We start from the raw sequence: 13685 nt of genomic DNA, 5'->3' as shown, positions 1-13685 counted from the left end.
TAACAGCTCTCCTTCTCTGCATTACTCATCATGCAATGCAGCTGGTACTGCAAACAAGCCGTTATTTCCTCCTGTCCTGTGTGTTCTGGTCATATTGATCTCAAACTGTCCCCTCAGCCTTGTGCCTCATAGAGGAAGAACCCTTCCCGTCCTTTCAGAGAACCGTTATTGTTCATCTTCCCCTCAGTATTTGGGTTCCATTATCGTCTGCGACAAATAACCTCCCTCCTTCCCCCCCCCCAAAAAAAAAATAAGGGGGCAGCAGAATGACGTTTCTCGTTAAACCACTCCCGGATGTCTCCCATCGTTATCGACGCTCAAACACGCCCACCATCAGCACACCGCTCCCTTTCCCGCCGTCGTATTACGATCAAAAAATCTCCACTCCCGTACTGAGTCCTCCCCCTGTACCCACGGACCTCGTCAATCCAGATTATTCGCAACATTCCTCTTACCCTGCACCTCCGCACCCCGGCGCCGCCGTTGTTCAACATACCCAGAATCCCTATTATCTTCCCAACCCTGTACCGCCCCCACTGGAAGACCACCCCGCCTATCGAGTTACCAACCACTCTACGATCAGCAGCAACCGGAACAGCAGGTACAATGACTGCGACAAAAAGGGCCGAAGACGCCACACCTTTATCCCATATAGCCCTTCGGATTATGACATCTCAAGATTATCTGTTCTGTCCACACCACACCTTCCTCCAACCCCTCCCAACTCTCCGCCCTTGTCGCCATCTCTCTCCCCCGCCTCTTCACACACTCGATCTACTACTTCCGCCTGGGTATCGCCAGTACAACCCGTTCAGCAGCACGGATATTTCCCCAAATGGCATCGTCACCTTCTCGTGCAAGACAGAGGCCAGCGTACCTCCGGAGCCTCCACCCATGCTAGCCTCAACAGCGACACCGATCTAGACCACAGTTCTAGTGGATCTGCTGATCTTTCCGACATTCTTTCTGGAAAGCTTAACGAGGTTATTACCTCCATTGACGGGCAGGAGTTTAGCGGCATGGAAAGAGATTTGCGTAAGCTCGAAACGAATTTAGTATATTGTCCGTATTTTCTTCCTTTAACCGATTCCTATACAGGTGTTCAATATAGCCAAACCCAACCGTCACTCCGTGGCGGAGAATCCTCCCTCAGTTCTGGCGGTGCCCGGCCGTTCCATGCGCGAAAACGCCGCACGAGTCCCCCGTCAAGTATCAACTACTTCTCAAAGGTGTATCACTACGCAAACTCCCGGTTACCGGATTGTCTCACGCCTCTACGATTGTAAGTCTTTACCCGTGGCTCCTCTTCAGCAATGCGTTTACTGAATTGACCCTTCTCCTTTTGTGTCGTAGGTATATTCCTACATACCCACTCCTCTGTCTAGCAGCCCGCTTCTCTCAACGAGCCTACAGCAAACCTACCGGGGCCGAGCGCGAAACCCGAGTCGAGGCTGACTGGCACCTCGGTACGAAAGCAATGGTCATAAAATCTGAACTGGTCGACAACATGAACGTTATTGTGTTCGCCGTTCGCGGCACACACACCTTTCGTGACTGGGCCACAAATGTAAAATCCGACCCCACTGCTCCAGACAACTTCCTTGACGATTATAGCAATCTGTGCCATGCCGGCTTCCTCTCCGTCGCGCGGCGCATGGTCAAACCTGTAGCCGCGCGACTGCAGCAGATCCTAGATGAGAACCCTTCGCGCATCTCATGCTCACTTGTGATCACGGGCCACTCTGCGGGGGGAGCTATCGCCAGTCTATTATACATGCACATGCTGTCCGAGACGGTAAAGACGGACCTGGTGCGTATGCGAGACTATTTCAAGCGCGTGCACTGCATCACATTCGGTGCGCCCCCAGTGTCATTGTGGCCGTTGCAAAAACCCACCGGGCCCGGGCGTGAGCGGTTCCAGAAGTGGCTGTTCTTCTCATTCGTCAACGAAGGTGACCCCGTTCCCCGCGCGGATAAAGCATACGTCTGCTCTCTCGTGGACCTTTATGTCTCTCCCGCACCTCCTCTCCCCTCACTCTCTTCCTCCGCGGGAGGCAACACAACCCGACAGTCGACTTCGACAAGTTTACAACAAAAGTTTCATCTATTTGGAGGTGGCAAGAAACGTGATAATAATGCTAAGCGGAAAGACCACCACCTGATACCAACTGTGGTATGGAAGACGCCGCCAGCATTGCTCTACGTAGCGGGTAATGTGATTCTACTCAGAGGTCCCCACAGGGAACAACAGGAACATCGAGCACATGGCAAGGATCATGCGGAGGCCTTTCTTATGAAAAACGATGATTTGCAGAATGTAGTGTTTGGGGACCCTATGATGCATGTGATGGAGTTGTATGAGCGTCGGATTGAGATTTTGGCAACGAATGCAGTGACAGCGCGGTTTTCGCTGCAATGAGAAATGGTTAGGAGTGATACCGGAGTTATTGGGGAAGGTATAGATAGACGTACATTCAGCCCAGTTTTTAAATGTCTTGTGTTACATTCCAGGTCATTTGTTTCTTAACGAGCAATACTTAACTACATACTTGGGAGGAAAATTAATATTGTCAACGAAACAGTGAAGAATTTCAAATTCTCTCCTTTTCATTCATTCTGTTCAACAGCATTCTAGAACTGATCATACTCATTGAGCTCAGTTTTTTTTGTATTTGAACATTTATAGTCTCTTGAAAGTTTCATGCAAAAGGTCCGAGGTTTCCTCGCAACAACTGAACCTGATAAGGCGGATGGACGCGGTAATGGGTTTGGTAATTTTATCAGCTGCTTCTGATTACTGAAGAGGGAGAACATTGCTCCTTCGGGCATCTTGTTCGGCGGAGGTAATATAAAGGTGATATATGAGCCGAAAACAGAAACCATCATTTTCCAGATATTTACATTTTATGACTTCTAAACTCCCCCCCTATATGTTCTTTTGTAAAAAAAAAAAAAATAAAGAAAGAAAATAAATGAAAAATAAATGAAAAATTAAATGAAAAAGAAGCCAATCAAATATATATAATATATAGATATATAGATATCTCAAAACTTCATCTCCTTTGTAACCATCATGGGGCAAAAATATCAGGTAGCCTCTAAATGATAGAGAACAGGTAAACAAACGTTGGAGGTTGAGTAAAGGTATATCCATAGAGAGGCCAAAACACAAAATAAATTCTCTACAATGCGTCCGTAATACATCCGTGACTTGCGTCCTTGACATTTCTACAGGCGAGCTCGAGAATTAGCCAGAACCCCTCTTAAACGGGAAAAATGCATAGAGAGTGAAGACGGAGAGATTGAAGAAATCACAGGATAGAGAACAACGTACCTAGCATATTTACCTAGCGTCCCCCTCATTGCCAGCCCGGAAGGTGGATTCAGTCCTTGGCTCTCTTGCTCGAGCCATTTCATCCTCCGCTGAGTAAGGATCTCTTCTGATACATCGAGGTTGAGCCAACGATTTTCAGCGTCGATGGTGATGATATCACCGTTCTCGACGAGGGCGATGGGTCCACCAACGGCTGCTTCAGGAACAACATGGCCAATCAGGAAACCGTGAGAGCCACCGCTAAAGCGGCCATCCGTGATTAGCGCAACGGATGAACCAAGACCCGCACCCATGAGGGCAGAAGAAGGTTTGAGCATTTCTATGGGATAAAGGAATAAAAAATTAGCCATGAAATTCCAGAGTATACATTGAAGAGGCAAGTAAGACTGGGTATTGAAATACCAGGCATTCCGGGTCCACCCTTCGGTCCGGCATATCGAATAACCACGACTGTTTTCTCATCCATCGGAATCTCATTCCGCTCCAATGAGGCGACAAAGTCATCTTCATGATCATAGACCTTCGCCTTACCAACGAATTTCGTACCCTCCTTTCCAGTAATTTTACCGACACTACCTTCAGGAGCAAGGTTTCCACGAAGGATCTGAATATGTCCAGTTTTCTTGATGGGGTTGTTGAGAGGTCGTATGATTTTCTGATCTGCCGGAAAGTCGGGGGTCTTTTCAATGTTCTTGGCAAGAGTTTGGCCCGTGACGGTCATTCCGGAACCATCAATGAGACCCTCTCTTAGGAGGAATTTGAGCAATGAAGGGGTGCCGCCAATTGCATAGAGGTCAGCCATTACATATTTGCCAGAGGGTTTGAGATCAGCGAGGAAAGGGATGCGGTCGCTGACGGACTGGAAGTCATCGATTGTGAGTTTAATGCCAACGGAGTCAGCAATGGCGATAAGATGAAGCACTGCATTGGTGGAGCCACCGGTGATGTTGACAACCACCATTGCGTTCTCAAACGCTTGGCGCGTTAGTATATCACACGGGCGGATATCTTCTTTGAGAAGGTTCTTGATGGCTTCGCCAGCAGCTAAACATTCTATAACCTTGGCCTTGGATTCTGCTGGGTTCGATGAGGATCCTGGGAGAGTCATGCCCATAGCCTCAATTGCCGATGCCATGGTGTTGGCAGTGTACATGCCGCCACAAGCACCACCGCCGGGACAAGCATGTCGGATGATATCATATCGCTGAGCCTCGGTGATTTCGCCGGTGAGAAACTGCCCATACGCTTGGAAGGCAGAGACTATGTCAATGTCGGCATTATTTTGCGTCACAGCACAACCAGGCTTGATGGTTCCACCATAAACCATCAAACTTGGTCGATTTACCCTCCCCATAGCCATGACGACTCCCGGCATGTTCTTGTCGCAACCGGGGATGCTGATGTTGGCGTCATACCACTGTCCGCCCATGACCGTCTCGATCGAGTCTGCGATAAGATCCCGACTCTGCAAGCTGTACCGCATACCCTTGGTTCCCATGCTGATACCATCACTAACGCCTATGGTGTTGAATTGGAAACCAACAAGTCCTGCCTTCTGCACGCCTTCGCGCACCCGATTGCCTAAATCGAGGAGGTGCATGTTGCAGGGGTTTCCATTGTACCAAACGCTCGATATGCCGACCTGGGCTTTCGACATATCCTCTAGGGTTAAACCGGTAGCGTAAAGCATAGCTTGTGAAGCGCCCTGAGAAATGGGTTGCGTGACATGCTGTGAGACGCTATTGAGCTTCTTCTCCTTTGGTAGGGAGGAACATGGCAGGGGTGTTGCAGAGAAAAATCGACTTTAAAGGTGTTTGATATTAGTAACAGCAGTCTAAGCAGATGGAATGCATGTAGTAGATGTGAGCATACGAGGACAATGGGAACAGCAGCCTCCTGAAGCTGGCGGGCATTTGACGCCGAGCTTGTAGCCGGAGCATCCTGACCAGGGGCCTGTAGTGGCCTGTAGGGTCCGCGGAAATGGGACTGATCAAAGCAGGATGGCCTCCTCGTCAATCAACTGGCATATAGCAATCGGATATACCCCGAATCAACCAATTCCTGGAACTTGACACCGCGCGCACAACAGACTGGAAGATGTCCGGCTAAAATCCAGGAATGTGTCAAGACGGAATACGGAGATAGAGTTATCTATCATATCAACAGCCGAAGCTCGTATGGCCCGCAGAGACCGATTTCGGAAGAGAGGGCTTGGCGTGCAGCTGGCCAATCACGAGACGGCGTATTGGTCAGCGTAAAGTTTGTAGCCAACTATAACTAACTAACTAACTAGTTAACTAGTTAACTAACTTAACTAGTCACTGTTCAAACAGCCGAAGATCTAAGCTATTAGTAAACTAGTTTAGTTTTTTTTTAATCAGGTTTTAGACAACATTATTTCCCTCCGAACTTGACCACTGCATCACGTGATATTAGTCAGGATTCGTAATCTTATAACAAAATGTTGTAAACCTATTCTTTTATCTTTTTAGAGAGACAAGTCATATAGTAAATTCTATTAAAGATTAAAACGTGACTAATCTTCTCAAATTACTAACTACTTATACAAGATATGACAGGTTATAAGAGTTTGATATCATATGCATATCATATGACTTAGTGATCAAGTTCACAGGGTGTTACGGCTTCAATCTAGGCGCCGATGAACAGGAGTTTGATTGCCAACTAGATAAGCTATTTCGACGCATACCAAGGTGAATTACGAAAGAGGGGTCTGAGGAAGGATCTCCATATGTACGTATTTCCGTAGGGCGGTTGCTAGGCCGTTTCTATTACCCTTCATAGCCCGGTGGACAATGCCATCACACAGGGTAATCAAGTTTATAGAGAAACACATTATAATAATACTTTTAGAGGAGAACAAAAGCAAAAACCTTAAAGTGGCAAATAAAACAAAGAAGAAAATGAGAAAGAAAAGAAATCATATATGTATAAATTATTATTATATTTTTTTTTTAAAGTCAAAGAGGGAATAACTTTGTACAAAGTATGATTGAATGAGGAAAAAAGATAACAGAGTGCTGAATTTTAATCATGAAAGAAAGGATGCAGTATCGTAGTGTAGCGTATATAAGATTACTTGAACATACTGCTCACACATACTCTCAATAGGCAGAAAATAGTTTATAATATAATTCATTAGTTTTTGGTAATAGTTCGAGGCTTAAAGGCATCTAATTAACAGTCAAAAATAGTGGTTCGCTTGCTTATATTACGTTCCACTCGAGAGCGAGTCATTACTACTCGGTATTTACTACCCCGACTTAACGATGATTAGTTGAATCTGCACTTTCTTACCAGTTACTGAACTGGCTGGTGTGTATGTATTAGCTATGCACATGTGCATGCACATTATCATGTTCTTAACTATTTTGAAAATTTTGCTTATTTACACAGAAGCGAATGAAAGGCTGTGCGAGGAGAAGTTTGTAGGTGAAAGCAGAACGCGGTGGTCGCATCACGTCTGACAATACACAATAAAAATATAGAAAATGAGGCAACTGGAGGAGCAAAGAGCCCTTGCCGTGAACCCATACATACTCTCACTTCATGATCTGTCTCATGATGGTGGTGGGTGACAATCCAAAAAAAAATAAATAAATAAAAAAATAAACAGGGTGGGATAGAGAAAAGCGAGCGGCCTGTTGCAAACTTCATGAGGAGCGTTATGGTATCAATAAACAAGGGAGTATAAATCTATATAGAAAGAGAGGAAGGCGGGAAAGGAAGAAAAAGGGAGGAAGGTGAAAAAAAGAAAACAAAGGCTGGAGACTAGAAGTAAGTGAACAAGAACAGGTCGATAGATTCCAAAAAGGGGGTGACTGAACGGTGAGAAAAATAAGGAAATAATAAATAAAACAAAAACACTCAGCTCTCTATGGAACTTCTGCATCCCCTCTCTTCAACCCTCCCGGAACATTGATCGCTTCCTGCACCCACGGTATCTTCGCGATCTCATCCAGACTCATCCGCTTCATGCTTTTCCGAAGCAGGCCTTCAACACAGGCCCGTGCACCCTCCCGTCCCTCTCCCCTGGCAGTATCCCACTCTCCATTCTCATCTGCGAATCGGTACCACGACCATTCGCAGCGGGCTATTCGGTGTGGAGTTCGCGCTCGAAGCTTGTTAGGGTCCCCTTTGGTTCCGGGCAACGGATCAAAAGGAAGACGGCTTTCCATGATCGCATAGAGCAGGACTCCCATCGCCCAGGCATCTGTTGACCGGCCATCATACGGTTGACCCATAAGTATCTCTGGGGCCGCATAGTCTTCACTACCACACCTCGTTTTCAAAAGAGGGCTTTCAGGTGGCTGAGGGATGCGCCGCGATAGGCCTAGGTCACTCAGCGTGACAAGGGCACAAGGATACGTTTGCCAATCGGAGACATCCTGTATCACTGGCGCAGGAATATTGACCAGCACATCTAGAAACAGGAAATTAGCAGCGAGACTTCAAAATACAATGACAGAAATTTGAAAGTATAAAAGTGGAAAAAAAAAGGCTGTGGTGGGAAAGAATCAGCGGGTAACTGTACTCTCAAGTTTAATATCACGATGCACAATAAAGTTTGCGTGCAAATATCGCACCGCATCCACAAGCTCTGCAAATATTCTCCGGATAATATGCTGTGATAGAGGTGTCACTGCTCTACTAGCGAACTCAAAAAGGTCACCACCAGGACAGTGGTCCAAAACCAATAAGGCTCGTTTTTTATCGCTTCCAAATGCTTTCAACTGGACGAGCGATGGGTGGTTGACGGACTTGAGAATCTCAACCTCCCGGTGTAGCGAGATTTCCACTCTTTCTTCGTCCGCACCACCAGCTGGACCGAACTCGACAACTTTTATTGCCACCAACCTAGGTGGCATGGTTGTATTGCTACCGGCAGCAGGGCATTCATTATCTCCGGGATCGTCTCTCACAGCAAGAATCACCTGGCTGAATGTTCCCTGACCTAATCTGCGGAGCATTCGGTACCTGCGAGGCTGCTGTGTTCTCACAGATTTGACACAGTATATAGGAGCGTGAGAGGTCGGTGCCACCAGCGTTGGTACCACATCAGTATCGCTACTATCATAACTACTACGAGCACTATGTGGGGGTGTTGGAGGACAAACAAGCGGGGGCAGCGCTATTCCACGTTGTACAGCCAAATATTCCTCGCGATGCATGTTGGTGCGACCAATTATTTCTTGATGGGATAATGCGCCATTATGTGGTATAGCATTTGGTAGCGAGGATTTGTGGGGTAAAGGGAGATGGGGGGCCTCTTGGGAATCATCACTCAGACTTTGATTGAGACTTTGATCATTCTGTCGGGTATGCTCAGAGGCAGGCTCGAGGTCAGACGGCTGAGATTCAGGAGCCAGACCACCGGAAACATGGCGTCTGGTAGATGAGGATCTATGTACTCCTTCCGATGACCCAATCCTGCGGATACTGAATGTAGATCTGCTTCTCGAGGAGGTGGACGGTGTCCGGGACGGTGGATGGATCGTTCCGGACCTCCATGGCGGGCAACCTGGTAGAATAGGCGACGGCAAGGGGGTGATATCGGTCAAGGCAGCTAATTGTGGGGAAGAGATGACAGAGCTGGGAGAAATTGACCCGGCACAGGAGTGCGCCGCTGTAAGGGCGTTTCGAATACTTGGTGCCCGGCGGGGTAGACTGGTAGTCGATGTACTAGCACGAAGGGATATACTAGGCTCACGAGAGATGTCGGATGAGGGCACAACGGAGGGACATATCGTTGGCAAGTCGGTACATATTTGAAGAGAAGGCGTGCGTGGCAGTGAGGTTAGGTCATGGTTTTGCGACGAGTGAAGGGTATCGATCGGAGGAGAGGTAGTAGAGGTATAGTTGCTTCCCATGTTGGAACGGTCTTGCTCTGGGCGAGCAGAATCTTCATCTTCCGGTGTGGAAGTATAACTGGGCCGTTGCGATCCGGTGGAATCTAAGAGGCTAGAAGACGGCGTGCTCGTAGGAGCATAAAGCGGAGGCATGCGTCCATCCGGGGAAGGATGGGGGTCCGCGGGGAAGAGGGTCCGTGGAGTGAGCTCATTCTGGCAATATGGCAGCTCTATCACGGGTATTACTGGTAACGGTGGGAGACGATGCATCGCCCCACACCCTGTAAGGCTGTTAAGCTCTATGGGCGAGGTGGCGGAGATAGCGCTAGCCAAGTGTTGAGGCGAAGATCTCGCGGCAGCTGGTAGTTCGGACACGAAGTGCCCCCTGGACAATAGCAACGAGCAGCACAGGGCGTTAGCAGTGGACAGTATATCAATATACCTTAAACACTGAGATATGTCGAATGTGTCCGCATATATAGAATGTTAAGCGAGGGTGGAGAGTTGAAACCGCGGGTGGAAATTGCGCAGAAATTTAGACGTTAAGCAGGCGGGGACAGAGGGCAGAACGCGCGTCCCCGATTTGGCAGAAGGAGCCTCAATTGGGGCGTTCAGCTGATTGTGGAGGGTGACAGCCAATCACAAGGCGCCGTGGCTGCATGGATGGGGAGAAATTTGGTGGGTTCAGATAAGGTTTTCGACCCTAAGCCCTTTCTGGTGTGCCTCCTAAGATAATGGGCGTAGTTAACTATGGTTGCGGAAAACGGCTTATGATATCATCAGGCAGATTATTATGATCTATATATAGACACCTCTAGACCGAGAAATCTCAAAAGCAAACAGAGGGTGTTAACAGCAAAAAAAAAAAAAAAAAAAGATGTGAAATTTGGATTTTATTACGATTAGTTAGTTTAGTTAGTTGGTTGGTTGGTTAGTTAGTTAGTTACAGTTACTTATCACTGCGGCACTGGGTTCGCCCTTCCAATGAACCTCCTACAACAAATGTAAATAACTATCATCCGTACGGAGAAATCCGTATGGAGAAATATTTTTAAAGTTCTGTACAATATGTACAATTCATTGCCTTTGCCTTGCCAAACACCAAGACTACGGCAGTTCAAGTTCGAGAATTCTCGTAATACTTTTCCCATCCTTTTAACTTTCCCGTCCACAAAGTCGTCCCAGTTAAAATCAGAGGGAAACGGGATACATCCCTCAGGCGCCGTATCAGCAACATCGTCTCCACTGTCGGTGTAGTTCGTCCAACCTACCATCCCACGTGTAATGTTTGAGTTTGGCCGCCACGTCGAGGTCAGCAGGCCTTTCCTTTTCCGTCTTCTTGGCTTCAAGGGTTGTTTCCTATATAGGCCTTGTTGTTAAGTTCTTTCTCCTGTGGTTGCCACCGCACCAAAGACCAAAAATTAAAATGTTAACTAGTTAGTTAGCCAACTTACATGACAAACAACCGCCATTTTCGCTTGTTGTGATTCCCCTCCTAGAAGCGCCTGCATGAGTTCCCCAAAATCAGCCTCATCACAGAGAGCTTTCCAACCCTCCAAGTTCTCCATGTCTGCATCATCATCATCATCATCATCATCATCAATAATCCGCCCAGCTATCTTGTAGGACCAGACTTTCTGGTAACATCCCCGCTTCTTGACAAAGGCTCGGGATCCACTTCCAGCCAGGGATGCTGCTTGAGAGTCTACCACATTTGCAGGTGAACTATCATCCGAAGGCAATGCTGCAAGGTTCAAATGCATCACGAGGCCATGGCGCAGCATTGCGCACTCAAAGTCTTCTAGCTGGCAAGACCTAGGAAGGTATATATCAAATGCCATCCATTCGCCTGGTAGAAGATCAGACATAACACGAAATTGTACCCTAGTTGACGGAACACATTTCCCTGTCGCTTCGTCCAACCTGGCCAACTTCTTGTATGCATCCGTCGCTCGCCCGGAGCTGAGAGACGCGATCTCCTCCGCGGATACCCCCGTCTTCAAAAGCCGTTGATCGATTTCTTGAACGGCCCCTGGTATAAGTTTTATATGTTTCTTGATCATGTTTTTCACGTGCTCTTCATGCGCCTCCCTATCTACAACTTCTCGAAACTCTTCGTTGACTCCTGTGCCCATACGAGAACTCAGCTGTAGCTCGTCAGCATCTCCTCCTATGTTGATTGTCGACATACACATGTCGCGTGGCCCCAAATGAGAAGTTCCAAAAATACTATCTGGATTCCATTCTGCAGACCAGCCAACGTGTCCCTCATAGTTCCCCTTGTGCCAAAGCCAGTTTATCATATCATCAACTGTTGCCATCCGCTTTTCATTGTCCCCAATGGTAGACTCCATTTTGCCTCCTGTAGGTTAGATGAAGGGACCCTTTCCTCTGCAGCCTGCAAGGGGTAAACTCGATCTCTGCCAACACGTAATTCGCACAGAGCTCTAATGACAGGAAGCGCCCCCTGGAAAGAATTGGATAGGTAGAAGTGTCCAAAAAGAGCGATTAACAACAAACGGGTTCACAATTTCACGAATGGTGAAAGATATGGACGCCTTCTCAAGTGTTGGTAATCGCGACGATCTTCTGTTGTTGTTAGGTTGAAACATATTAAGGATACATCAGAATATCCTGGGTACTTACTAGCTCTAGTTGTTTGCCCGGCAACCAATGCGTTGACATTGTACCTACAAACACCTGTTGGAACAAAGAGAGTTGAAAACTTGGATTTAAACTTACTCCGCAAAATATTCTCGTGCTTGCGTAAGTCGACATGCTGTGAGAGAGCATCGGACTTTCCACAAACACGAGAGAATTCCTCATGAGGTTGGTGGTGATTTCCTGGGCTGCTGAACAACTATATACCCATAGTTTATACGTATTTTGCCCAATGGATACATGGACGAAATCAATGATTGGTATGCGAGGGGGAGAACATGTGGAGGAATAGTTTCAGAACAAAGAATATGATTTAGTTGAAACTAAGAATATGATAACGAGCTAAAATTCGAAAAACAGGGAACATTCCATGAACCGATGGTCGACATGGAAAAATGAGTAGAGGAAGGGAAGAGAAAATTAGCGAACAAAAACGCCCACCAGAACCCTCTATAGGTGTAGTACATACAAATAAACACAAACCCTGTATCATGCAAAGATCTCCATCCGAGGAGATCATGATCAAAAAAGACGCTTCACACACACACACACACACACACACACACACACACACACCAGAGTTAGAAAGAGGGGATTGGAAACATCATGTCCAAGTGTTTTAATACTTTACAATGGAAAAATAAAAAAAGCGAATCTCAGAATATAAGGGTGACATTTTCCTTTAAATATCAGGAACGTAAACGACGCTGCCCGAAGCTGAGCAAGGTGCCAGCTTGGGGAAATTTTGGAACCCGCCTGCGAATAGAAAACGAAATGACATCGCGACTATGAAAAGAATGCCCGTCTTGTAACCTAATAGATAGAGGGAAATAAGTGTCAGCAACCACCAATTCTGGGAACTGGAGATGGGGAAATCAACATACAGCCCAAGCACCAGCGATGCTGGCCACAATTCCGCCAGATATCATCATAGGGCGTAGGCCTCGAGTGCTTTTGAACAGCATGCCACTCATAGCACCCGCCAATATACTATTTGCCGCATCATGCTTGCCTCTGAAATGCCCCAGAGTCGAATTAATCCCATTGTATACCATCGCAATCACACCTGCGGAGTTGCCCAGAAACGGGCCTCTTCGGGTAATCGAGTTGAGAACACCATTCAGTCGAAGTTTCGGCGGCGCTGTGACTGGGGTCTTCTTGAGTCCTTCAACCAGACCCCAGAGGCCCCCAAGTGACAGAGCCGTTAGATACGTAGTTCCCGTTCCGTAACTAAGGTCGTCTGACCATCCCCTTGACGGAAGTGCGGAACGAGAACCGGGAAGATCGTCGAGGGCAGAGTCTTCCAGGGAAAGGTAATCTAGCGTGTCTTGGTTCAAACCTGCGAGCGGGTGTAATAGCGATGGGTCTGGCATCGCGGGACCTGAGAGGAATGAGGAGGCATCTTGGGCAGAGCTAGGGTCGAAGTGGGTAGTTACGGAAGAATGTGAGGTCTTCCGACCAGAGAGGGTATCCCAAATAGACATGGCGTTGGATGATTATAGTAAAATATACAGGGAGGAAATATAGAAACGGAAAAACAAAGAAACCCGTGGGCGCCAGCTACGCTCCTAGCTCTGTTCTCGTTCCCTAGGAGCAATTTGCATTGATACAAAGGCGTTGAGTTCGGGTTCTCCGTTCTGTGTTGGTGTCTTCTTGAAATAGAAAAGTTCGATATAACTTAGTTATTAGTTTTGTAGGATTTTGGATTGGTAAGTTACGCTTTGGGCTCCAATAAATTTTTCGTCGGCGATCGGAAAAACATGAGCGGGTCACTAGACCGCTTCAGGAGATCCTCGGTGGCTTAGTCATTCATCAACATC

At 47.1% G+C, this 13685-nt stretch overlaps 4 protein-coding genes across 4 annotated transcripts; 1 reads left to right on the top strand and 3 right to left on the bottom strand.

Moving 5' to 3' along the window:
- Positions 1 to 266: 266 nt before the first annotated feature.
- PADG_07242 (uncharacterized protein) lies at positions 267 to 2419 on the top strand (the record flags this gene model as incomplete). Its single annotated transcript, XM_010764285.1, has 3 exons — positions 267 to 1035; positions 1099 to 1282; positions 1354 to 2419. The coding sequence occupies 3 exons, from the start codon at positions 267 to 269 to the stop codon at positions 2417 to 2419; spliced, it is 2019 nt and encodes a 672-aa protein (XP_010762587.1).
- Positions 2420 to 3182: 763 nt separating this feature from the next.
- PADG_07241 (dihydroxy-acid dehydratase) lies at positions 3183 to 5274 on the bottom strand (the record flags this gene model as incomplete). Its single annotated transcript, XM_010764284.1, has 4 exons — positions 3183 to 3228; positions 3335 to 3653; positions 3737 to 5136; positions 5207 to 5274. 4 exons carry the CDS (start codon positions 5272 to 5274, stop codon positions 3183 to 3185), a joined length of 1833 nt encoding a protein of 610 aa, XP_010762586.1.
- Positions 5275 to 7230: 1956 nt separating this feature from the next.
- Positions 7231 to 9474, bottom strand: PADG_12263 (CAMK protein kinase; the record flags this gene model as incomplete). The annotated part of the gene is made up of 2 exons (XM_010764343.1): positions 7231 to 7778; positions 7890 to 9474. 2 exons carry the CDS (start codon positions 9472 to 9474, stop codon positions 7231 to 7233), a joined length of 2133 nt encoding a protein of 710 aa, XP_010762645.1.
- A 957-nt stretch (positions 9475 to 10431) lies between these two features.
- PADG_12262 (protein transporter TIM23) lies at positions 10432 to 13349 on the bottom strand (the record flags this gene model as incomplete). The annotated part of the gene is made up of 5 exons (XM_010764342.1): positions 10432 to 10563; positions 10659 to 11566; positions 11851 to 11904; positions 11947 to 12064; positions 12750 to 13349. 5 exons carry the CDS (start codon positions 13347 to 13349, stop codon positions 10432 to 10434), a joined length of 1812 nt encoding a protein of 603 aa, XP_010762644.1.
- Positions 13350 to 13685: the final 336 nt, after the last annotated feature.

This window comes from Paracoccidioides brasiliensis (assembly GCF_000150735.1).
Source record: "Paracoccidioides brasiliensis Pb18 unplaced genomic scaffold supercont2.10, whole genome shotgun sequence".
In the NCBI taxonomy this organism is placed as follows: domain Eukaryota; kingdom Fungi; phylum Ascomycota; class Eurotiomycetes; order Onygenales; family Ajellomycetaceae; genus Paracoccidioides; species Paracoccidioides brasiliensis.
The sequence above is the reverse complement of the archived record's forward strand: the minus strand, read 5'-3'. Positions and strand labels throughout refer to the sequence as shown.